The following is a 25,043-nucleotide window of genomic DNA, read 5'->3' on the forward strand; positions in this document are numbered from 1 at the left end:
ACCGACCCGACTTATTTTTCGTGGACTCCGCAACATATCCACGACCAAAAATGCTACAAGATTGCCCCATCGAATTCAAACTCCGTATAATTCTTGCGCTGGCTGTATCTGGCTTTGCACGGGGACCCGGAACCGAACCCAGTCTTGTTTTCCCTGGCCTTCGATCCCCCGTGGTTCACAATTGTTCTTCGTCCAACGGCGGCATATATGGATAGGTCAACTCCATAGCTTGAATAGAGCCAAGCATTTGGATTTGAGCCATCTGATGATGTGTTTAATTTCCCTGTCCAAGACTGTTATATACCCAATGAATTCATCAGCCCTCATCAAGATCGATAAATTAGCGCAACAGTGTGCCGTCTAAACTTTACTGATTTACAGGTTTTCTTTGGTGGCTGAAATGTTGAGAGGCTTGATTTAGATAAAATGTGCGGGTTAATCTCGGGCTGAATTAGCCCAGTCATTATTACAGGCTCTGGCCTAATCATACGAGTTCGAAGGGGAGGTTGCCCTCATGCACACTATCTTGAATTTCAATGTGCTCACAATCTCTATTGACAGTTGAGTTTAACCTAGCTGGGTATGTACATGAAGCTGGCGATACTTTGTTTTGATATGGTTGATGATTGATGCAAATGTGATCAAGCTTGCTATTGACACTTTCAACTGTCCAATTTAATAATCATGTTGACGATGAAGATCAATAGAGTTTGTTCTGTCGCCAGAAGTCAGATAATCCCGGAGGCTGGCTCTGTTGCGCATCGGTTCCAGTTGACGCGCGGAGTTGTGACTGGCCGTATCCAGTAGTCAGCCATGGAAAATCATCGTTCTGGTCAAGGCATGGATCATTCGAATGACTCGTGGGTAAGTTTTGATGAGAAGAAGGCTCAGGTGGCCTTTCATCACACCAGTCTTGTATGACATCTTGGGATACCGTTGCCAAAAGCTCTGGCTCTCCCGCCTCTACCTGTCGGGTAGGATCGGGATCTCGAATACCAGTCGACTCTGGAGTATTCGGAAGTTCAGTGCCATTTAATTCGGGAGATTCAAGTAACTGCTGTAGGTTTGTTGCAACTTCTGCCGCAACTTCAGGGCGCACGATGGCGCAGTAAGCAGCATCCAGCGTGCGATAGAACACATCATCATCATCATCTTCGACTCGACCCAGCTCATAAAACTCGATGTCAGACATATGCGGTTGTTTGACCTCGGGTACGGATGTAGGAAAAAGGACTTCATCTTCTGCCGGTTCCTGGGGGAAAGGCTCACACTGATCTTCATTCAAGGCGTTCATGAAACGATCTTGGCTGTTTGATGTCCTGGCAGCCTGGATATTTAGACAGCCCGGTTTATCTGAAGCTTGACGTGGCCCGTCTTGTTGTTGCTCGACGACCGAAGCTTGTTGGGGTAGATCGTTGTTCACACTGCAAGCCGTTTCACAGGCGACGTTCGAATCCGGGAATTGTTTGGACATTTCGTCTTGCACAGTACGAACATTGACAATATCCAAATGGTCTGGTGCAGTTATCTCGGGAACATCCTGTGGAGCGGCTTCGGCTGCAGCTAGCTGCCCCATGTTGGCTTCGGGTGAAGCTCGCTTTTTGTTGCCGGCTTCATTTGACCATGATGCCTTTCTCTCCTCCAACAGTACCCATAATTCAGCGAGACTCCAATACCGTCTTGCCAAGACAGAATTTGTGATCTCAGAGCAAAGCGCTTGGGGATATAATCCGACATGCAGGAGGTTCAGCAGGTGTTGTTCCAGAGAATCGCTTTGTTCCGTGTTGTCGACCTCAGCTTCAATCCAAGTGTATGGAATAGATGATGAATGCTTCGATATCTTTCTTCTTTTATTGTGGGGAATGGGGGAAGCACTCCGAGAGTGGCTGGAAACTGGGGAAGTGTCGACGGGCGCCTCTTCAGGTGTGAACAGCGGCGTGACTGGGGCGTCAAGTTGGCGCTCCACGTCAAGCAACTTGTTGTTTGAGTGAGACATACCGAGCTTGGAGCCATGTGTCGAATCATCGAACTGTGGCGCTTGTGGATGGTACTCTCTCTCATCCTGTCCATCCAGAGTGTCTCTGGCGGTCGACATGGGATACGGGCTGAGATTATTCCCCCGGGACAGAAATTTAATCTGACAAAAGGCAAGATCGGATTCTGCAACATACTTATGAGACTTGGTGCTTGGTGCAGGTCTTGCAAGAGCGGTTGACGGGATCTTTCCATGGTGATTGGGTATAGAAGAAGAACGTCCCTTGCTGAATATACCCAGGTTCGTGTTGTTGCGCAGCTACCTGGTGTAAGTGACATGCAGCGAGACTTTGAAGAAATGTACTTACTGTCAATCTGTTTCCTGTAACATTGATAGCGTGGAAGTCATCATTCATGGTGTGCCTCCTGCCCCGAGATTTCTTGGCTCTTCCTTTGCGAGACTGCGACTGGGTCTCGACAGCCGATGATGGGCCTTTGTACTCATAGCGATCCTCGCGGGTCTTGTGTCTGGGCCTTATCTCGTAACTGTGCCGAGATCTCTTATGACTTTCATTTCCTTGTATGGTCTCGTGAGTGGACGGTGCTTTCGTTTCCTTGAAGTGACCTGAATCCCTTTTCCTGCTAGCTGCATGTCCATTCCCACCCACGTTATCAGATGTCTCAAGTGGGATGCGGATTCGTGGTATGCTCGTTGCAAGAGCCGTGTCTTTCACTTGTTCCTGGTTCTCAGCTAAAGCTCTGTTAGCGCCGAATCTTCATAGTTCTTGCAACAACAACATGCCTCCATCTTGATGGCAACTTTGTTCCTGGTCCTCCACAGTGGAAAGCCACTGGTAAATTGGATTATTGCTCTCCATCAAGAAATTTCCTAGAACTGAGAACTGGGACGTATCTGCAGAAATGAAGTAGACTTGAAGGGCAACTGGACAGAGTAAGGTGACCTGAAAGCGCACAAATTCAATGACCGCCGAAGAAAGCGCGACCATCCCAACTTCGTCCCGCCGATCTTGTCTTTTCATTGTTTCTTCATCTTTCCGTAAATTCCTAATGTTTGCTCTGTTGATACTCTCTCCCTCTCACACACACACTCTCTCTCGACTCCTACATGGGAATGGTTTCTTGAGTCGATTCATCTATGAAGTTCTTCTGGTCAGAGGCTTTTGGTGCTATTCTCCCATACCTGCTTTTCCATCAACCTACTGGAGAGGGATGTTAACATTGCATAGACGCAATCCCAGTGCCGATCGTCGCCATTTCCCGGCATACGGAGCACACGGCCCACGGCCCAAGCCGCATGTGGGCCTACGGAGCACTGCCTCTCGCCCGGATGCACGCACGCGCAAAACCAGTTTTGGGGCTGACGATGGCCAGACCTGAGAGGCTAGACCCATGACGGTAGTCAAATGCCGATCTCAAGTCTGCATTGCTAGACTCTCCTCAACTTTTAGCAGTCAATTCCCGACCGAATGAGGAGAAAAATCCACAATGCATAAACACGCATACAACCAATCATGCATGGACCTGTGAGGTACGGGGAATCTAGGTACTCCGTAACAAAAATCCACAGTCCACCCGTGGAGACTCCACCCGAGATAGCGTTGCTTCCATGAATGTAATTATATCGGGGTCCTCGTGGACAATAAGTATGGACATACTTTGTACTCTGTATGGAGTACACGGATTCACAATAGGACCCAGGTGCCAATCCAGCCCTATGAAACCCAACGCAAAATCCCCCATTTTCATCCAAGTGAGGGGCAAACAAAGGTACATCAGCCGTTGCCCTTAGTGCCGCCAATCCAAACGGAGCCTCGGATACCATCTGATTGATTGCTGAAAGCCCGACGACCCGCAATTGAATCAGCTCAAGGTTTAGGGCCATGGGACTGGCTTTGGGGTGTTTATCTTTGCAGCAACCCCCCTCCCCCACCTCGGAATACCCTTGAGATTAAGCCCGGACCTTTCTCACTCTGGTCAAGCTCCCAGACAAAGACACAGTAAGCATTAATGGAGATTGCTCGTTGTGGACTTGCCGTTGGCGTCCGACCAGTGGGAAATTCCCGGCAATGTGGAAGCCCTAACGCAGTGTGATTGTTACACGGGACTGGATGCTGACTCGCCTCTTAACCACTAGGATCTCCCTGTCGTCTCACAACCCGGACGGATTCCGATTTTTATCCTTCTTTTCTTTTTGATCATCTCCTTCCTCCAACCCTCATCTTCTCGTCCTCGGATCAAGCCAGCTTGGTCGTTGTCTGTCTCCCAGCTTTAGAACGATGTCCAAGCTCTTTGTTCAGTGTGTATTTTCTATCTACGAACAAATTTGTGCTGGTAGGAGCCAGTCTAACCGTTGCTGCGATGGAATTTAGCGGCCTTTCTTGGCATACTAGCGATGACACCTTGCGCGAAGGTTTCCAGCAATTTGGCGAGATCCAAGAAGCCGTCAGTCTGCCTTGACTAAAGTACACTCCATGTTTCTTGAGCTTCTCCTGACTCTACTGGCTACAGATTGTCGTGAAGGACCGTGCGACTTTACGTAGCCGCGGCTTCGGCTTTGTTCGCTTTGCTACTGACGCCGAAGCGGATGCTGCTCTGGGCGCCATGAACAACCAAGAGTAATCATTCAACCTCACATTCATCTTACTTGAGTCCAAGAGAAATCTCATACGTTGTTCAGATTCGACGGACGGGTCATTCGCGTTGACAAGGCGTTTGACCGCCCCCAACGCCCCGAAGGTGGCTTCCAGGGCCGTGGTGGATACAATTCCCAGCCCCAATCCAGTTACCAGGGTGGTGCAGGTGGTGGCTATGCTGGCGGCTACAACAATGGCGGGTACAATAACGGCGCTGCCGCTGCTGGTGGATACGGTGGGGGCTACAACCGTGGTTACAACAACAACTATACCCCTAGCGGTCCCGCCGGCTACGGCGCAGGTGGTCCCGGCGGTTATGGTTAGTTATTTATATTTAGACGTTTCTTGTTGTTTTTGCTAATAAATTATATAGGTGGTGGCCCAAATACCGGCTATGGCGGTGGCGGAGGTGAGTTATTGTGTTATTTCGATGGCGATAATGAACTAACATCCAAAGGCTGGCGCGGGAACAACCACGAGCAGGGTCCTCAAGACGGTCACCATTAGATGATTGAGTGTCTTTTCAGTTCCTCTCTATGCGCCTTTCTTCTTCGGCAATTCCTTCTAAAAGAAGTGACGATCTACGACGGCTGGAATATGGTGGAAGATGGATTGGGAACATCAGGGTGCTACCCTGATTATTGGATTCTGTAACGGGGGCTTGTTATTTTTCTTCGCGCTTGACTTGCTAGGAAGGGAATATGGGTTTCCGGCTCAATCTTGGGTTTCATTTGATGCAGATTTGAACTTTTATACGGTTGCGTTTCGACCTTTTGAGGCCTTTTTTTCTCTCTTTGGCAGAATGACCCATGTGGTTTCATATCTGCAATGCCTGTTTGCGTTTCACGGCATATCCTTCCTATAACAGGGCACACGGAGGAGACCAATGATTTGATGGATATTTAAGCATAATCTGAATCTATCCCCGGGGCTCCGGGGCCAGCAAGGATTACGGGTGACGAACCAAACTATGTACCACGACCACGAGGTTTTTCCCAGGCGACAAAATCAGGCATCGCCCGCCACTTCTATTTAATGTTCTATCATTTTGGGCGACGATCATATTTATGCGAGACAGTTCCCGTTGGGCATCCTTGCTTTGTAGACAATCCCGCCCAGGCTAGAAATAGGAATAGTAAACCGAGAAATACCTGAAAAGTACTCTATAACAAGATCGGACAAGACCATGGTTACAGTGTGAAGACAGTGTATTTTCTATTGCCAAAGCATATATAACTTGCAAGATCGTAAAAAGTTTATGTAGGCTTATTTTAGTTGTTCAATTCATCATCCATAGAGGATATTGATAGCTTTCCCCACTATCCCTCGAAGGAAAGAGAACCTACAATCTGTTCAATCGCTTCTTTCGCCATCTATATATTCTACCAGGTAAATATGTAACATATACTATGTGCCAATAAAAAGACATCAAAGTCATCAACAGAGCCTCTACCCATACACCTCATTCAATCGTCACACGGCCATTCTCACGATCAGCCTCTTCGGCCTCCCCCTCCAGAGACCTAATAACCTTACGTTCAGCCTCCTCCTCCTCAGCCTCTGCAAGTCCCTCGGCCTCAATAGCCTTAACCCTCTTAACCAAATCGGTAACATGAACATCCGCAGTTCCAAGCCCAAGACCCTCAAGAGCCTTCTCCAACAAGAACAAATACTCAGACCCCTTCCCACTCAATCCATGCCCAGCACTGATAACCTGCGCCACATGCTGCGGTTCGCGATGAGCTGCGTCACGCAGGAATTGCGGGTTAGTCGGCTGGCCGACGTAGAGCATGCAGATGATTGGAGAGGACACGGACGAGCTGGCGGCTCCTTCGAAATCCACTGTCGGGTGGAATGGCGTGTAGTGCGCGCTGTACCCGTCGATCTCCCGCTCGTCGAGGTAGTCGTGGACTTCTTCGGCGTGGGATGCTGGGATGTGGTATGCTGCGCCCCAGACTTTGCCTGTGGAGGATGCTTCGGATTCCAGGTGGGCGAGCTAAAGGATATGTCAATATGGCTGTGTGAAGTAGGGCGGATATAGAGCATACCGGGTCATCCAGGGTCTCCCAGAAGGTTCGCTCAATTACGGTGACTACTCGGCCCGGTTGCTCGGGGGTACCGCGGTGATCGGTACTTTGGGAGCATGTTAGTGATTTGTGATTCGTATTAGGTTTGAGTGGTTGTGTCTGCATATTGCACACAGTCAACAACATACCTAGCCTGTAATTCATGAACAATAACCACAATGTTAGTCCGAATGTGGGTATATACAAAGCTCTTTCCTCGAGTAAAGGGTTTACGCACCTGCCAAAACCGCCGCACATATCCACTAATATAGCCCGGTACGCGCTGGTCTGGATGATATAGTTAGTTGATTGGTTCTCTGATCAGAATCGACCAATATGAGGTCTTGTTTTAGTGCTGTCATTGAGCACTTTCATATCGCAGTCTCGCGTACCATAATGTGGAGGAGGTTTCCAGATCAAACTCCTATAAAGATAATCAGTATTCAATATTCAACGGCTCAGTGACACTGTTTCGGAACAATCAGTTAACTCACCCATATCCAAATACCCAGAGATCACCTTTGGGAAAATGACTCTTCCACGTCCGACCGTCTGGATGGACCTGATGTCCTTGTGCAATGGCAGCCATATCAAATATATCAATCCAAATGTCTCCAATGAGTTTATTGGCTGCACTCTTCAACTTTCCGGGGAGGGGACGGATTAATAATTCGCTCCGGTGACCTCGGGATAGCTTCAGGGCTGATTCTGTGGGAGAATAGCGAGTCAACTTCAAAGAAGAAAACTAGGGATTCGAATTCTTTGTTAAAGATGGGATGCTGTTATAAATTAGAAATGATCACAATTGTATGGACATTCTAAATGTCGAAGTGGCCCAAAATTGATCTACACTGATTTTGTTTGCAGTGTTTGTTCTTGGTTATCCCGCCATCTGTGGCATGGATGAGGCATCTGTTGCCAACGATTTCAGAGCATGTGAGATAAAAAAGTGCTGAGATGGTCTATACATAGAGCAAATCAAATATCTGTGCATCCATTACTGCGGGATCCTATTCATGTGAGACGTTGGCTCCTGTCTTGAAAAATGTCTCAATCGAACCTCCTTTCAACGGAAGGGCCAAGTCCAAGCAAAACATGGCAGAAATGAAGAATACAAGTGCATATTCTTGTGGGACAAGTGACAAGGTGCAAATGCAGCTTAATACCAAGTCGACGGCCCTCGAGAGCTGCTTGTTGCCACTCAGCCTGCCAGCCGTGCTCTTTGATGTATCATAGCATGTGTTCATCGGCCTCCAAACACCCCTGGGGGCCAATGAGTTTGAGAATGAGACTTCCAAGTCCTCGTACCGGTGGCCTGGTATGGGCTCTGGAAGCTTTGTACTACATAAGCCAATGGCTCTCCTGTCACTGAGACTCCTTGATGTACAAACTTTGGAATCCCCTATATCGTCCTCTCTTGATGAAAAAAAACATGTCGATCACAATTCCTTCTCTGAGCAAGACGCTTAATTTGAGCTGCAAACACGGGGATCTCTCATCTCAATCGCGACAGATTGAACACGAGATATCTGGACGGCGGCCTTCCTCCCTTCGACGACGAGTGTTGATCGTATTCGTGATCACATTCTGTGGGGTCATAGCTGCTCTCGAAGCACTCAACCATGTCTCCCAAGCTCATCATGAAATTGCCTCTTCAGTCGAAAGCCGCCACTACCTATGGACTTACGGACCCGCTGCCACCTTCACTGTCATCGCTACCTTTTGGTCGCGTGTTGAATTCCAAGTGAATCAACGAGCGCCATGGAAGTCCATGGCTGAGAAGCCCGGAGAGGCCAAGCAGTCCATCCTCTTGGACTATGTATCCGAGATGCAGCTGGCTTCAATGGTCAAAGCCATCAGAAACAAGCACTTTGACGTGGCGGCTGGGGTTACGTGCTCTATGCTTTTGCGTCTCTTGGTCGTTTTCTCAACCGCTGTCTTTTCATTGCAAACGGTTCAAGTACATCGAAAGTCCGTCCCAATTCAATTCTCATATGATTTCAGCGCAAAGGACGTCACTTTCGATGCTCCCATTGCCCAAGCAATCGATATCCTCAATCGCGTCCTGTTCGAGAATGGCACCCATCCCAACGGTACCAATGCAAACCTGGCTTTCCAACAATATTCCGCCCCAAGCCTTGCTCCAAATGCCATTATCACTGCACCTGTGGATGGTATGATGGCAGACTTAGGCTGTGAAACTGCAAGCATCGACACAATGAAGTGGGATGTAACGAATGTAGCTGGTCACGGCCACCATCCAAGCGCCCAGGAATCTAAGGGGGTTAAACTGATAACTCCATCGTGCACAATTTCCAACCTGGCCCTGGATGCAGCGCTGGATGGCGTAACCCCCTACATCGCGAGGTTCACTTCTGGTCAATGTGATGGTTCAAGTGCCGAGGACGGTATGCGCATCGTGCTCACTTTGGCCGAGATTGGTCTGGCCAAGGAGATTCGGAACACTTCCACGTTAACCGGAACCGACGCAACGACAGAGGTAATACTCAATCGCTCAGTTCAGCTGATCTGCAATCCGACATACTCGCTTGTAAAACTGCAAGCTGAAACGAATACCAGCCAATTCTCTTCGTCTGTTAGCCTGAAAAGAATCGGATCCGAAAGCTCTACTTTGCCGAACTTGACCGCATGGGATATTGCTAAGACTTTCCTTTCGGATTTTTCCTCCGACGCCTCATTCGTGAGACCAAATCAAAATCAGAACCCGTTCCATACCAACGATGATCTATCTCAGAATAACACAGGTGTCGATGTTGCCTTGCAACTCGGCGCGTGGCTTGCTGGAATCACTGGCAATATCGACAAGCTCTTTGAAAATGGCGCACTTGATAATGCGGCTTCTTCCTATTATCGCGCAATGGCTGCCCAGTTTATGAACAAGGGGTTGACACAGAAAAATCGGTCATCAACCATCGGCCAGGCTATTGAAAATGAAAATCGAATTGTCATGACACAGCTCTCTCTTCGCGTGATGGAGGTTTGTCTGATACTAGGGATCCTGCTAGCGGTTTCCATGCTCTTTCTGGGGCCACGCACGCCTATCGCACCTTGGAACCCGACTTCCATTTCATCTGTTGCCGCAATCATGGCAAAGAGCAACGAAATTCGTCGATCACTTCGCGGGACCGGTGTGGCTCCATCAGATGTGCTTTATGATAGTCTGAAAGAACGGCGCTACTATTCACAATTTACGCCCGAAGGCTTTTTGATCAAAACAGAAAGAGATGATATCAAAAAAAACGTCGACAACCAAGAAAGCCACACCCCGGCATGGGCACCATTTCCCGGTCTTATTGCTCGTGGTGCCATCTTCACCGCAGTCGCTTTACTTATTGCGGCCTTGGAGATTGCATTGCATGTCTCGCAGAAGAACGATGGACTGGGAAACGTCTTCAATGAATATCACCATTACCTGTGAACTATCATTCCCTCGCTAGTCATGGTTAGCATTGTTCTTTTGTTCGGGATGATGGACTTCAACACCCGAAGCCTCGCACCCTACGCACAGTTGAAACGGCGTACCGGTGCGCTATTCGAGGAATCCATGACGATGAATTATCTAGATTCACTTGGTATCACCAACATCATCCGTTCAATCTGTGCAAAACACTTTGCTGTTCTAGCTACTACATTAGCTGCCTTGATCACCTCGTTCATGGTCATCGTCACGAGCGGCTTGTACTCTGCAATCGAGGTCCCCCTCCAAATTAGTATAAATTTCACCCAAGAAACGATTTTTTACAAAGGCAATTCAGCAAACGCTGATCAAACCTCCAGCATGGTTGCCAAAGAAATTCTTCAGAAAAATTTGACTTTTCCCCGCTGGACCTACGATGAGCTTGCATTCCCCGAGCTTTCCATGGACATCCCCTTGTGCAGCAATGAGACAGATAATCTGTTCGTAAACATCCGGATGCCTGCCTTGAGAGCCGCTCCCGCCTGTTATTTCCAAACGGGCAGTCAACTGCAGTGGAATTCCACCAAGGTCAGGTATGGCAAGGAGTCAATCTACCAACTCCAGGTTCTCGCACCCAGTATGCCCTGTTCTCTGGCAGACTAAGACATAGGATCGACTTCTTCGACTTCTTCACCGGTTTTTCTCGGATCTCAAGGCCTTTTCGGCCAATCAAGCATGCTCCCATACGGCAAAGGCAACAGCTACAGTGCCAAACCCGCAACCTTGTATATCTGGGGAAACATCCAGAACGATTCCGCAAATATAAGTGCTATGACTTGTATTGAAGCTGCTGAAACAGTCGACACCCTCACACGATTCCAGCTGCCTGGCTTTGACATCACCGATGACCATCCCCCAGTCCCTGACGAGTCATCTGCGAGATCAGCCCCGGATGTTGATGTCCCGTGGATCAGTTGGAACAATTTCAGCGCCACAGATGCTACAGAAAAGCACCCAAACCTGGATAAATTCTTCACAGCGCTGATTATGGGAAAAGATGCGATCACAGCGGAAAGTGTCTTGAACCCAAACTTCAGCGATACGGTCATCAAGGCAATCAACCGCCAGGATAGGATTCTCAAAGCACAGGTATTTAACAACCACTCTCGCAGTGCCGCATACAGCACGCTGGACCATGCCTCTCTGCCCGGTAACATCACGGTGCCGAACCGACTGCGTCTAATGCAAGACGCAGCGTCAACACGCGTTCTTGAAGCCCTTCTCGCTTCTATCCTCGTGCTAGGTATCATCGGTTCCATTCTCATGAACACGGATCACGTCTTGCCAAAGAGCCCGTCCAGCATTGCCGGCGTCGCGAGTATTCTTTCAGACTCAAATATCCTCGCTCGATACGAGACCGCCGTGGGTGATCCGAATGAAGGCAAGCAGCCGTGACGTTTGTGAGAGCAGATATCAATCAATCAATCAATCAATCACAAAGTCATATCCCTGATCTAGCTTGCTTTGGCATCCCCGAGGGCCGGCTCACCTTGAGAGGCAAAGACTATACTGGATGAAATGGCCACGCAAAGCAGCCAACATTCACCTCTACTCAAAGCACGAAAGGAGCAATCATGAAGATCCAGCTGCTGATTCTGTGGATTGCCCGCAGCCTGCAGCGCCGCCAAAGATGGAAAGAAGTGTCACCAGGCAAGCAAGTCGGCTACGATGTTGACACACTATGGAACTCAACCTATATCATGATAGCAGACCCCATGATAGCAGACACCCTTCGCGAACAGAAAGAACTTGGGACAATTTGTTTGGATGCATCCAGAAGTTAACGCCCTTCAGCTTACCGACATTCAGATCCAAGATGACTTGAAAGGAGAAAGCTCGCAACACCACACTTACACTCCTCGGCCAATGGTAGAGACGGCCGAGAAGCTAATGAAGCCGTATAAATTGACATATCAGTATTGTGATTGGTCGTCTAATTATACAGTAAGTTTGTATCAGCACTTAAATGATCTTTATGTTGACACGGAGTTAAGATAGGCCGACGTCTTGCCAAAACTTACAGACCTCATGAGCGGCAAGTAGAAATTTCCATAAGGTACAAGTAAGCTACTTGTTGTCTCACAGTGTATTTCTCACTGGGGATGCTGCGCACACCCATTCCCCCAAAGGGGGACAGGGTTTGAATGTGTCTATCCAAGACTCATACAACCTCATATGGAAAATTGAAAATTGGAGCACTCCTTACCAATGGCGCCGATCCTGATATACTGGAAACATATGAAGCCGAACGGCGTTCAGTCGCCAAGCAGCTGATGAATCTGGATTCTCGTCTTGTTCAAGCATACGAGAAACAACAGAAAGATACCTCGAGTGGGATTTACGAAGTTCGCGAGCAGTATGCTGGTTTTATGGCTGGTGTCGACGTGGTATATGAACATAGCATCTTGACTGCCCAAGAAAGAAAACACTGTGATTTAAACCTTGCAAAGAACGTCCAACTAGGCATGCGTTTGCAATATGTCTCTATTGTCTATCAATGCGATGGAATAGCTATACACATAGCCGAAAGGTTTATGAGTGACGGATCGTGGAGACTTCTGGTATTTCCGGGTGACTTGCGCCAACCGGAAAAGATGAAAATTTTGGCTTGCTTTGCTCACAGTGTCAGCAAAAGATTACACCAAATTTATTTTCAGTTTATACGGGATTAGGAAGGGCACTGTCCTCTTGTTGAGTTGCTCCTCATACAGTCAAACCCCAGGAGCGCGGTCAATCTGCTGGATCTTCCAGAGATTTTCCGTCCATTTGATAACACCATGGGGTGGGACTACTGTAAGGTATTCGCTGATTACAGAAACCAAGCTTATACAGGATACGGCATTGATGAAGGCGGTCCAGGATCTTTGGTACTATGTCGGCCAGATCAGCATATCGCATGGATAGGCAGTATGGAGGACACGGCTGGCTTGGCAAACTATTTCTCAGTCATCTTTGGAATGCATGGTTAGAGAGAAGAATGGATCGACAGATGATCTAGGGCGGTGATACCCAGCAGACACTAGGGGTTAACTTTACCGCAGCAACCAGCAGAGAGTCCACCACCTGGCCGAATGTTGTGACTGTATGCAGCGTCCTTATATATGAAACAAAAACGCGACGCTGGCGGACTCGCATGCTTTTTCATTTGCCAGGACTAGCATACTATGCTGTCCCAAAAGGAGGAAGAGTTTTTTCTTCATTTAGCTCCAATCTTTAGCGGCAGCCACCTTTACTACTTGTTGAGGGCAGTAGTAAATGTTGCAGTAATTGACTTCAATTTAACTAAAGGGTTTTAGCTTTTATTTTCGTCGGACACGAGCGGATAAAGTCATCATACATCATGAGGAAGACACAGTCACGATAGTGGTATAAATCATGCAGATGACCCCCATGAAAATGATCACTATATCTCCTCCTTTTGCCCACCTAGTATTGGCGATGCCTTTCCAATGTAAATACGCCGGATAGACAAATATCAAAGGAACACATAAAACGGATCCCACCAAGGCAACGAATTTATCCAATGCGGTGGTGCCTAGTGCTGCAATCAAGCCACAAAGGACGACGATGCCGGTTCTGAGCATATTCTTCTTCCACTTTATAAGGGGGAATCGCTGACCAGATTTGCGGCCGAATAGCCTTCCTTCCAGAATCCGCACGGCAGGAAAAAGCTGCACTGGGGTGCCCGCAAGAACGGCTAGCGAGAAGGATAACCGAACAAAATTGACGAACAGATCCGATTGCGGAAAATTGCTGATTATATTAATCTTCGTCTGGCTGCCGAACGCCCCGTATGAGAGAGCTCCGACGGAAGCGAAAAGGAAAGTGATAAGAGCCATGACAGTGTTGAGGATGCGACCGAAATGGTCTGGGTGTGACATCGAAGATTGGATAGGAAGAACCAGTCCTATACCCTCGAACAAGAATACAGACGACCCGATCATGAGGATAAATTTGTCGGTGTTAAACAGCCTGACCGTGGGCTCTAAGCCATGGTGAGAGATTTTCGAAAGATCGCAGTAATATATGTACCCAATGGCGATGAAGATGAAGACATCTGCAAGTAATGCTACCATTCCGAGACGGGAGATCTTGCGAATGAAGGCGAGAGGCACGAGGACCACCAACTGGAGGGCAACGATAAAAGAAATCGACGACGGTGTGCGGATAAAGTCGGTCGCTATGCCCTCCACAAACGAAAGCAGGTTGTCCGCAGTAAAAGCAATGCCGGCACACACAAATCCAAGCTGCGACGCAGTAATGGAAATGCGAATAAGGGAACGAAGATGCGTGCTGGAAATAGATTCTCCAAGATCGCCATAGCCGCCGCCATACCGTCTCTGACATTGTAGCAGCAAATGGAAAGAGGCGGTTGTCATGATTGAGACCGTTATGAGCGCAATAGATGAGAAGAGTATACCACCATTGCTGAACGCCTTGGGAAGAAATATGATGCCTGTTCCTATGAAGGCCTTGAGGAGTGTAAAGAAAGTTTTCACGTCTGACGCGTCCCCTCGAGAGGTCTCACGACGGGCAAGCAATGGTCTCCTTTCCGCCTCTGCGTCATCAAACGGTGCCCCAGCACTTTCAGCATCTGTCTCATCTTCCGACTCAGCTAAGTCTTCACCGGCGAATTTGCCGTATAGTTGTAGAAAGTCCACGAAACTCTTGGGTGTAGATATGTGGTTGAAGCCACGCTTCGAGCGCCACACATATTGCCGGCGAAAGGCTCCTGGCTCATTGCGTATCGTGGTATCGGGGTCAGAGTCCGCTTCCAGTCTGGGAGAGTACGAGAAAGTTGCCGCGCGCTGATTCAATCCGGCCCGTTTCGAGCGGGCTTCGATACGATAGATGTCGCGATGTATATCGCCGCCTTGCAATTTGAGAGAGGACTGTTGGTTCTCATCGTGGCCTGAACTTTTTCCACCACGCCCATCATCATCCTGTTCGATGATGGCGTCAGGCGCTCCGGTAAATCGGGGATGCAGATGCCGGGAAATGACTTCTGCTTGGTTGTCGAGGTCTTCTTTGTTTTGAGTATCCGCCATCGTGTCCCAACAGCCGCGGAAGGTCGAGCTGATACAGTGCCGCTCAGCGCCCCTCTATCTGTAGGAAAGGGATGTGAGTACCAAGCTGCGCATGTGGAAAGTACTGGGAAGTGCTGGGCCACAACAGCCAAGTTGTTGCGACATGACGTCATGCTTATATCAGCCACTAGCGAAGTGGACGAGCCATTCTAGACTTTCGCAGACCCCATCACGCCCAAGGCCCGAACCGAACCAACCCCAGCCCAGCCCTCAAAATATTTTAAACATCTGGGGGGTTCAGGGTCAGGCTATGGGTTTTATACACCCCAAAAAATCCAAACATATCGACACATATGACTTTCCTGTTTCTTTGTTTCCTTACGCCACGTTTAGCCCCCGTTTCTAGCCCTCGTCCCGGGGTAATGTTTGGATCTTGTTTTCGCGCGAACAGCGCATTGTTCGTACCATCAATTTTGCACGCATACATAGTTCTCCCATTTTACCGGTTATTGTATCATGGAAATACAGGTTCTACTAGTTCACCTAAGTTCATGGGCCATCACGGCCTCGCCCAAGCAGAAGTAGGTAAAACCTCCTATGCAAACCGTGTGCTAAAGCTGTATAGCCTATACTGTCGGGCTCAACAAAATCTACGTAGAGGGCGTGGCAACTTTCCATGGTTTCTACGTGGGTGTCTAGTTTTGGTAATCCCAAAAGGTTCCAAGGTTACCAGAAACAGTCGAGCGAAATATATACCTAGGCTACCTACAAGGTGCCTTTCCTCATCATCGCTGCTCCAATTGAATCAAATACCTTGAATTCCCATTTTCCGCTCGATCGAAAACTGAGAGATATGTCCCAGACCATCCGCGTGCTGTTGACCCTGCAGTCAGTGACTTGTCGGCATTCCCAAGGTTGAGACTCGTGCTCGACTTCTTCTTCAATTAAACCAGCCAGTAGGGCCTGATCTTGACCTTCGCCAATGCATAGCTAGGAGTGACCAATCTTGGAAGAATATTACCAGCCAAAAAATAAAGGCGTGGGGCGCAACGTGGAGCGACCCTCAACGGCGGCCATTGTGGCCATCTATCTATACGCCGTTGCTTGTAACATTGGCGGGACCAGTAAATTGTACCTGATTGGACCTGAAGTCTTTTCCATCTGCATCCGGTCTCTGAACATGGCGATATTCACGGCGTTGCACTAGGCACGTACACCTTGGCTAATTCATGGCCATGTCGAGTCTGTTTGCAGCAACGTATAGACGGGCTGCGTTCCTGTTTTTCATTTCTCTGTGCAGGGATTGGCTCAAGCTCTTACCGCCACGCCGGTAAGTGGGAGGAAGGACACTGCTAATACTTGCTTAGCAAAGCGAACAACTTGATGTGGTAGCATACCACGGGCTGATCATTGGAAGCGTTGGATAAGCTGTTTGAGCGACCCACAGTCCACCAGGCTGCTGCCGCCAACAAGGAAGAAGCAAGAATGCAAATCGGGAGCTCCATCAAGAACATGGTTAGAAATGAGAAGACCAATACCGAGCATCTAGAGGCCACATAACCGGTTGTACAGCTGCGATCGCCATCTCGATCGAAAAAGTGTACCTACGTGATAGACTAATAAAAAAACAAGAACAAGGTGCAAAAGGCAGGATTTCTGTACACAATGTGTCAGAAACACATGATGGAAAAGCGCCCAATCGGTCGTGAGATTCATAGTGAAGCTTTCTTTTCCCGATGTCGCTTCTTTCTCGGATTCCGGGGGGATGCATCTGGTCAGGGAGATCCTTGGCAGTTGTCGGAAGATCAGGGTTGTGAGAAGCACTGTATATACTTTTCAGAGTGTGGTGGTGAGACGATGTTGGGTAACGGGTCGATGGGGTGAGGAAGGAATTCCGGGTAAAGGAAACTAGGGTTTAAGAACGGTCGGTATGAGGCTTTTGTTTTGAAGAAACTGTGTGCAGATCTTACTCGCACATGTATGCATCATGAGAATTATCATCTCCAAACGGTGCTGTTTCCTGTTTATCTTGGCATCTATGATTTACTCTGTGGCCAGTGTCAAAATAAAAGAGGCGGACCGTACTCGGCAAACTTTAATCTACGGTAATACATACTCCTACCTACTATTAGGTCATTTTGCATGCTGCGCCACAGAACACATATAGTTTAGTCTATGTATGTAGTGTCACACACTGTCTGCCTTGTTGCCTTCCAAGTGCGACTCCCTTATCGCATCCTTATCGCTCCCGAGGTCATCCTTCCAATCGTTATCGTTTATCGGCCCTGGTGTTATCGGCCTCTTTTTCTTCCTCAAACATCAGACGCGCCTCGTGACGCTTGGTATTTTGTTTACTTGAATTTCTTTTTTGAAGCTTCTGAATCAAGATTTTCATTATGGCAGCCCTACTTCGCCTCCTTAAGATGCAGTACACCCCTCCCATCGATCCCAAAGGTGTGTCCTTCGCTGGCAAGATCGTCATTTTGACAGGTGCCACCTCGGGTCTTGGCTTCGAAGCTGCCATCAAAATCCTCAATCTCGGCGTCGAATCACTCATCATCGGCTCTCGCAGCCTGGAAAAAGGCAACAAGGCCAAAGCCGACCTCGAAAAGGCCACCAACCGACGCAACGTGGTCAAAGTATGGGAACTTGAGATGAACAGCTTCCAGAGCGTTAAAGGGTTTGCTGAACGCGCCAATCGCGAACTTGACCGCGTCGACATCGCCTTACTTAATGCTGGTCTTTGGAATCGGGAATATAATCAATCCTCCGAGGGCTGGGAAGAGACACTACAAGTCAACACATTATCGACCTCAATGCTGGCCTTACTTCTACTTCCTAAGCTGAAGAAAAGCTCCTATCCCGAAAACCCCGCACACCTGACCGTCGTTTCAAGTCAGCAATTCGTTCGTGTCAAAGCTGAAAGCGTCCGGACTGATGATTCGCTGCTTGCTCACGTGAATGACCCGGCCAACTTCAAGGGTCCCAAGCAGTACGGCATTTCGAAGCTTTTGCTTGAATTCATGATCAAGAATATCGCCAATACGGTGCACGATGATGACGGCACTCATACTCTCATTGTTAATACCGTCAGCCCCGGGCTGTGCGTTTCGGCTTTGGGTCGCCAGTACACTCATTGGTGGGAGAAGTGTTTCGTTTGGGTTATGCACAAATTGTTCGCGCGGACTACGGAGCAGGGAAGCCGCTCGCTGGTTAGCGCGACTCTACTGGGCGTTGAATCGCAAGGAAAATGCTGGCGCAGTGAGGGATATCTTGAGTAAGACAGTCTTTCACCATGTTTCAGTGTCATCATTGCTAATGGTTTTATAGTGAGTCAGCCGCGCTGACTACTGGTCCGGATGGAGAGGAACTCCAGGAAAAGGCTTGGGAAGAGATCATCGCCGTGCTGGAGGAGGAAGCGCCCGAGGTGTCCCTCATCTCTCGTGGCCTGTACCAGGGTGTTTAGATGTTATGACGCCGGCGAGCGCTCTAGACTCGTCAAAAAAGTGGTTTGTACATGCGCCTAGCGCATCTTTGCAGAAATTCAAGCGCTCCTGCCTCATTGAGATACCCCTGTTAATATTAATGTGTGATTACTGAAATCCTTTTGGCTTTCACTTTCGATTTCTACAATTTACAACATACATTACACCCCCACAGTCGTCGTCAGATATAGATAGTGATATCCCATAGTCCTTACAGTCAATGAAAAAAAGAAAGCCCCCAACACTTTTACCAATACGAGGCCCATTACAGCGGGACCATGCTTGGACACGGTACCTAGTCACATGCAAAATGACCGATGCTTATTGAGTGCTCAGTGGGTGCTCATTGGATGCTCATCGATTTCTCGGTGACCTCAGTGTCTACATCTACATAATGATTGAGCAACTCTAATGCACTCAGCTTGCTGTAGACTACAACATTGTCTACATACCCAGAAGGGGTCTCTAGGACTACAACTTTCCCGAGCCCTATTTCGATATATTCGATTTAACGTGTTCTACAGTATGAAAAGGGATCACAAGGCGCTATCACACGATAGTACGGGGTAGGAGTATTTACTTGAGATCCCATACAGCCAACACTTTTCGCTCGCTCGCTTAACACGTTCCATTAGCAGCACCCTGACTCTTCCATCCTCCCTCCGCGGAATAGCACCAGGGCTTCTATCCCTTTAAATCTCGGTAGAATTGGTGATATAACAAACAAAAGCATCACTTATCATGCTGTAGATGGCTCGGTCGCGGAGATGCAATACCTATAATCCCCTAGAGCATTGGCATCGGCACCATGATCTAGCAGGATCTGCACCACCTTCTCATGGCCTTTCCGTACTGCAGCCTGGAGCGCATTGCCATGCATATCCATATAACTCCCCAGAGCATTGACATCGGCACCATGATCTACCAGGATCTGCACTACCTTCTCATGGCCTTCCCGTACTGCGGTCTGGAGCGCATTGCCATGCATATCCATATAACTCCCTGGAGCATTGACATCGGCACCATGATCTACCAGGATCTGCACTACCTTCTCATGGCCTTCCCGTACTGCGGCGTGGAGCGCGCTGCCTAACATATAATCCCCTGGAGCATTGACGTCGGCGCCTTGATCTAGCAGAGTTTGCACCACCTTCTCATAGCCTCCAAATGCTGCGGCCTGGAGCGCGTTGCCATAATCACCCCCTTGAGCATTCATGTCAGCACCATGATCTAGCAGGATCTGCACCACCTTCTCATAGCCTTTCCGTGCTGCGGCCTGGAGCGCGTTTCCATCCATATAATTCCCTGGATCATTGGCATCGGCGCCTTGATCTAGCAGAAGTTGCACCACCTTCTCATAGCCTCCAAATGCTGCGGCCTGGAGCGCGCTGCCTAACATATAATCCCCTGGAGCATTGACGTCGGCGCCTTGGTCTAGTAGGATCTGCACCACCTTCTCATGGCCTCTCTGTGCTGCGGCCTGGAGCGCATTGCCATGCATATCACTCCCTGGAGCATTGACATCGGCACCATGATCTACCAGGATCTGCACCACCTTCTCAGAGCCTTGCCATGCTGCGGTCTGGAGCGCATTGCCATGCATATCCATATAACTCCCTGGAGCATTGACATCGGCACCATGATCTACCAGGATCTGCACTACCTTCTCATGGCCTTCCCGTACTGCGGCCTGGAGCGCATTGCCATGCATATCACTCCCTGGAGCATTGACATCGGCACCATGATCTACCAGGATCTGCACCACCTTCTCAGAGCCTTGCCATGCTGCGGCCTGGAGCGCATTGCCATGCATATCTTTATAACTCCCTGGAGCATTGACATCGGCACCATGATCTACCAGGATCTGCACCACCTTCTCATGGCCTCTACCTGCTGCGGCCTGGAGCGCATTGCCATGCATATACATATAACTCCATGGAGTATTGACATCGGCGCCATGATCTACCAGGATCTGTACCACCTTCTCATGGCCTCCACCTGCTGCGGCCTGGAGCGCGTTGCCAAAATTTCCAGTCCGGATATTCAAGGCGGCATCTATTGTGGTCTTCTCCCCCCAGCTAGCTATAAGCGCACTTAAGATGTACTCCAACCCTAACAGGGCTGTGTAGTATACAGGCGACGGGATATCTTCGACAGCACGCTCAAAGTCGCTTGAGCTCCGTATGGAATCCATGTCTTGCAGTCGTACCCATGTGACAAATGACTCTGTCTGGTTCTGAAATAGCGTTAAAATCAAGGGTTCAATATCAGATTTCCTTTTCCCGGAATGGTTGTAAAAATAGAACCATTGCATAGCGGAAAACTTAGCCAAAGGAAAGATTTCCAGCTTTGCCTCATCCAATTCTCCATTAGAAAGCGTTGGGTCTAGGAGGGTAACGAGGCAAATTTGAGCCATCTCTGTGTGGGCCGGTTCTTTTTGAATGCTGAATTTTGCTGCACCTTGTTGGGAAATTCGGTCTGATTTAAGATACTCCTGTACAGAGAAGTGCGCTATACGAGCAATCGTGGTCGCTTCTCCAAAGCGACCTTCAACCACTGCGACCTCTATCAGACCAAGACAAATGTCGATAGGATCATCTTGGCTGAATGATCGACCCTCACGATCTAATCTCAAATTGCTAAGATCAATAGCAAGGGCGCCGACAAGTTCCTTTACAGTGAGTGGCCGATTAGACACACAAAGTAAAGTTAATATCAGCCGTGCTTCTTCAATGTAATCCTCATCGATGCTACACAGCATTCGTTCATATGTCTCATCCAGATCACGAGGTAAAGAACGCAAACATTTATCGAGTTGGTTTTGGATTCGGACCCGTTTTAACGCAAGGAGTTGGCATTCGACATATCTGAATCTGTACAATTGTTAGTGAAATCCTTACATCATTTCATTCTATTGTTCCGCACACTCCCTGTGCCTTAGTCATCAGCGTTTCTTGAATCTCTTCATGGCGTAATTTCCATCGTTGAAACTTGGGGTCATTGGCGAGCTGGTAGGAAATGAAGTTTTGAATGTCTGCATCTGTCTCCGGATTTCTCATTGGGATATCCTGGCAGAAGGGAGTTCCCAGAGAATCGCGGATGTCGAGTTCGTTACGGCTGGTTACTAGGAGGTGGAGAGTGGGAAGCTCCCACTGCCGGATCGTCTCTACCGCACTTAGAACTTCCTCTCTTTTATCGTCTCGGGGGCTCTCATCCAATGCGTCTAACAGAATGTAGGTGTCGCTAAACTTGTAGATGATCTGTCGAAGGGAGTCAAGTAGGGCTTTCACTGGAGGAGTACCCGACTTATACAACATATGCAGTTCTTGTAGATCTTTTTCGCCTCCTTCAAGTTGAGCCGATAGCTGTAATAACAATGCGCGTAACATGCCCGAAGTATCTCTCTTGAACTCGTCATTGAAAGAAAAGTAGAAAAATCCGATTCCTACACTGGGCTGATGTTGCCTCTCGCGGAATGTACTTTCAATTGCTGTCGAGCATAGAACCGACTTGCCACATCCGGCAAAGCCATTAATCCAGAGAAATGAATTGGGCTCAACTAGCCAGTTCTGAAATTCCTGGCCGTTGACCAACCATAGTCCTGTGCTTGTATGGCGTTTCTCGCATGCGGTATTGTGATCAATGGTCGCATCTGGGGCCTTAAGCCAATCACGAATCGTAGCAGAGATGTGAATCGTGTTTGTCCGTTCGACAAGTATTTTGAGTTCAGATATCCCATCTTCAAGCCCGGTCTGGTTTCTAAGCTGTAGCACATTTAATGCAAGAGACAATCTTCCCCGTATCTCGCCGATAATCTCTTCAAGGTTTTGTAGAGTACTCGTCCTAAATGGATAAGTCGCCCGGCGCCCGGCAACTTGGATTCGGCCCTTCAAACTTAGAGTGGTATCTTTTTGGAATTTCTGGCACTCGTCCCTCAGTTCCTCGATGACCCCACGGCAGTCCACTGCCACCTTGTCGATCTCTTGGAGCAGTGCATCCGTCCGAGGTTGGCCATTTTGTAGTGCATCATCAAGGGAATGGAGGATGCTGAGAAGGCTCTTGAGACTCAGCACAGTCTTGGCCAGAGCAGGAGTCTGATCCTTGTATGCGGAGTAGAAATCGACTAGAGATTTGGTAACTTGGATACCCAATGACAGCAAACCGGCAACTCCAGATGCGATAGAGAGCGGGTCACCCATAGTGAAAGGATTTTTCTGAAATCCGAGTAATGCTGTGATTGAGGTTTGGAGTCGTTGAGTGAACACGGTGGAAAGATGAAGATGATTGTACATACTCCATAGTGGAGCGGGGCATTCGCCCAACGGGATTTGGGCCGCACAGCTCAGCCTCTTCCTACTAGTATCTCGATTATGTATGCCTATTTCGCTCCAAAATTTTAGAGCAACGCTTTGTAATACTATTCAAACATTCTATGCAAGCGATAAACCCGTACTATTAGGGGGAACTCCATGCTCTGTACTATACCTTAAAGGGTAGCATTCACGCGCTTCTCGTATTCGTATTGATCCTAACAAAGCGCTAAATAGAGCAATAATAATACTCCGTAGGCGTTGATTCACTACGTCATTAATAGCTTGAATATAACAAAAGGCTGTTTAGAAGTAGTTATATCTAGCTACCTTATCACGTACAAGAAATATATATAAATCGGATATAAAACCCATTATTAAATATTTACTGTGTCAATTCCTTATAAATAGACTCCGTAGTTACTCCGACAAGGTTTCTTACTTGGCGCGCTAAATATCGATGCCCCACGGCTCCGCTTTGAATCTGCCTCTCCTTTTATTCTTCTTTCTTCTCCTTCTACTTCACGATATACCTTTGTTGCACTTCACCAGAGTCTGTGTCGCGTTGTTCCTCTCGATTGTGTCACCTCTAGGGCTCCAACCATGGCTTACAACAAGTCCTACAACCCCGATGCGCTGCCAGCGTAAGTGCATAGTCGATATAGCGAGAGTCTACAGTTCCTTCCTGATTACTGACCTTGGGAATACTACAGTCACGCTGAGCCAGAAGAGGTACAACAATCGTCATACGCCTCATCTTCCTTTTCGTTAACCGTCAATTAGGTCGCGCAGATGTTAGGCAACATGAATGTATCAGGCCAAAGCCACGCTCCGAGCCACGCCCCGAGCCACACCCAGAGCCTCAACCAAAAACCGCTCCCTTCTCGCCCACCACCGCAAACAACTCACAGCAGCGGTGTTCCTCCCCGAGTTCCTGTATCCAGCGCTCCCCCGCAGCACGCATACGCCGCAGCGCCCCCACGCCTTGATCCCCAACCCCACCAGTCCCACTCCCACTCCCACTCCTACAGCGGCCGCTCCTCTTCAGCAAACGCGCCTCCGCCGAGCCAACCCCCAAGCCAGTCTCAGTCTCGACCTCACCCTCTACACCCCTCCCCGCCACCCCAAAACTACGGGTTCGGCCCCCCGCCAGTGCACCCCCAGCGCAACCGGCCCCCGCCCTCATCACGGCCTCCTCAATCGCCCGTCCCACCGCCATTGACAGCACCCAGCGATGACCCCCAACAACTCTTCCCTCTCTTCCGCGCCGCGAACGCATCCCACTCCGGCGCCCTCACAGAAGGGGAGCTTGGCAGCGCGCTCGTGAACGGCGACTACACGTCCTTCCACCCGCGGACAGTCAGGCTGATGATCCGGATGTTCGACCGTGACGGCAGCGGGACAATCAACTTCGACGAGTTCGTCTCGTTGTGGCGGTATCTGGCTGCGTGGCGGGAGCTGTTCGATCGTTTCGACGAGGACCGCAGTGGACGTGTTAGTCAGCCAGAGTTTGAGAAGGCGCTTGTTGCGTTCGGATACCGTCTTAGTGGGAAGTTTATTTCTATTATCTTTGGTGTTTTTGAAGGCAAGGCCAAGCAGATGAGCAATACGCCTAAGGATTCTAGGTCTACTGGTATGAGCTTTGATCTTTTCGTTCAAGCTTGTATTAGTCTGAAGCGTATGACGGATGTCTTTAAGAGATATGATGATGATCGGGATGGGTATATTACTCTGAGCTTTGAAGAAGCTTTGACTGGTAAGTCTTGCTGTTTGTTGTGTGGTTGTCGGGGATCAGTGGCTAACTGGGCGTCGTTTCTACAGAGATTCTTCTATTGCAGGAGTAAAGCATTCTGCTACATTACCATACGTATTATTCTGCTCGACTTTCTTCCTAGTTGTGATGTTCTCACTACACTCTCGCTATCTTCATTATACCCCCAACCCCCCATTTGTTTTTGTCATAGAATTGCCAGGGACGGCATTGGTCATTGCATGTTCATCGAGGAGTTATCGAGTCACAAATATGCTTGGAATATGAATGCATTGAGA

At 48.7% G+C, this 25,043-nt stretch overlaps 10 protein-coding genes across 10 annotated transcripts; 6 read left to right on the plus strand and 4 right to left on the minus strand.

Annotated features, from left to right (window-relative positions):
- Positions 1–700: 700 nt before the first annotated feature.
- N7471_008497 (uncharacterized protein) lies at positions 701–2,782 on the minus strand (the record flags this gene model as incomplete). The annotated part of the gene is made up of 3 exons (XM_057281216.1): positions 701–2,293; positions 2,343–2,725; positions 2,773–2,782. The coding sequence occupies 3 exons, from the start codon at positions 2,780–2,782 to the stop codon at positions 701–703; spliced, it is 1,986 nt and encodes a 661-aa protein (XP_057135476.1).
- Positions 2,783–3,652: 870 nt separating this feature from the next.
- N7471_008498 (RNA recognition motif domain-containing protein) lies at positions 3,653–5,693 on the plus strand. Its single transcript, XM_057281217.1, has 7 exons — positions 3,653–3,992; positions 4,130–4,291; positions 4,365–4,437; positions 4,504–4,610; positions 4,673–4,947; positions 5,002–5,037; positions 5,086–5,693. The coding sequence occupies exons 2-7, from the start codon at positions 4,272–4,274 to the stop codon at positions 5,133–5,135; spliced, it is 561 nt and encodes a 186-aa protein (XP_057135477.1). The 5' UTR covers positions 3,653–3,992; positions 4,130–4,271; the 3' UTR covers positions 5,136–5,693.
- Positions 5,694–6,090: 397 nt separating this feature from the next.
- On the minus strand, positions 6,091–7,283 carry N7471_008499 (gamma-glutamylcyclotransferase; the record flags this gene model as incomplete). Its single annotated transcript, XM_057281218.1, has 6 exons — positions 6,091–6,624; positions 6,677–6,761; positions 6,844–6,848; positions 6,933–6,982; positions 7,087–7,118; positions 7,189–7,283. 6 exons carry the CDS (start codon positions 7,281–7,283, stop codon positions 6,091–6,093), a joined length of 801 nt encoding a protein of 266 aa, XP_057135478.1.
- Positions 7,284–8,126: 843 nt separating this feature from the next.
- N7471_008500 (DUF3433 domain-containing protein) lies at positions 8,127–10,133 on the plus strand (the record flags this gene model as incomplete). Its single annotated transcript, XM_057281219.1, has 1 exon — positions 8,127–10,133. The coding sequence occupies one exon, from the start codon at positions 8,127–8,129 to the stop codon at positions 10,131–10,133; it is 2,007 nt and encodes a 668-aa protein (XP_057135479.1).
- Positions 10,134–10,154: 21 nt separating this feature from the next.
- Positions 10,155–11,567, plus strand: N7471_008501 (DUF3433 domain-containing protein; the record flags this gene model as incomplete). The annotated part of the gene is made up of 2 exons (XM_057281220.1): positions 10,155–10,749; positions 10,783–11,567. 2 exons carry the CDS (start codon positions 10,155–10,157, stop codon positions 11,565–11,567), a joined length of 1,380 nt encoding a protein of 459 aa, XP_057135480.1.
- Positions 11,568–12,316: 749 nt separating this feature from the next.
- Positions 12,317–13,141, plus strand: N7471_008502 (putative FAD monooxygenase; the record flags this gene model as incomplete). The annotated part of the gene is given in 3 exon segments (XM_057281221.1): positions 12,317–12,702; positions 12,830–12,970; positions 12,988–13,141. 3 exon segments carry the CDS (start codon positions 12,317–12,319, stop codon positions 13,139–13,141), a joined length of 681 nt encoding a protein of 226 aa, XP_057135481.1.
- Positions 13,142–13,510: 369 nt separating this feature from the next.
- On the minus strand, positions 13,511–15,220 carry N7471_008503 (putative amino acid transporter; the record flags this gene model as incomplete). Its single annotated transcript, XM_057281222.1, has 1 exon — positions 13,511–15,220. The coding sequence occupies one exon, from the start codon at positions 15,218–15,220 to the stop codon at positions 13,511–13,513; it is 1,710 nt and encodes a 569-aa protein (XP_057135482.1).
- A 1,686-nt stretch (positions 15,221–16,906) lies between these two features.
- Positions 16,907–18,665, plus strand: N7471_008504 (putative short-chain dehydrogenase/reductase family protein; the record flags this gene model as incomplete). Its single annotated transcript, XM_057281223.1, has 2 exons — positions 16,907–18,476; positions 18,530–18,665. The coding sequence occupies exons 1-2, from the start codon at positions 17,596–17,598 to the stop codon at positions 18,663–18,665; spliced, it is 1,017 nt and encodes a 338-aa protein (XP_057135483.1). The 5' UTR covers positions 16,907–17,595.
- A 758-nt stretch (positions 18,666–19,423) lies between these two features.
- On the minus strand, positions 19,424–22,883 carry N7471_008505 (ankyrin repeat domain-containing protein; the record flags this gene model as incomplete). Its single annotated transcript, XM_057281224.1, has 2 exons — positions 19,424–21,557; positions 21,610–22,883. 2 exons carry the CDS (start codon positions 22,881–22,883, stop codon positions 19,424–19,426), a joined length of 3,408 nt encoding a protein of 1,135 aa, XP_057135484.1.
- Positions 22,884–23,597: 714 nt separating this feature from the next.
- On the plus strand, positions 23,598–24,838 carry N7471_008506 (EF-hand domain-containing protein; the record flags this gene model as incomplete). The annotated part of the gene is made up of 4 exons (XM_057281225.1): positions 23,598–23,638; positions 23,708–23,726; positions 23,778–24,750; positions 24,816–24,838. 4 exons carry the CDS (start codon positions 23,598–23,600, stop codon positions 24,836–24,838), a joined length of 1,056 nt encoding a protein of 351 aa, XP_057135485.1.
- Between the last annotated feature and the right edge of the window lie 205 nt (positions 24,839–25,043).

This window comes from Penicillium samsonianum (genome assembly GCF_028829775.1).
Source record: "Penicillium samsonianum strain IBT 33392 chromosome Unknown utg000004l_segment0_segment0, whole genome shotgun sequence".
NCBI classification, from domain to species: domain Eukaryota; kingdom Fungi; phylum Ascomycota; class Eurotiomycetes; order Eurotiales; family Aspergillaceae; genus Penicillium; species Penicillium samsonianum.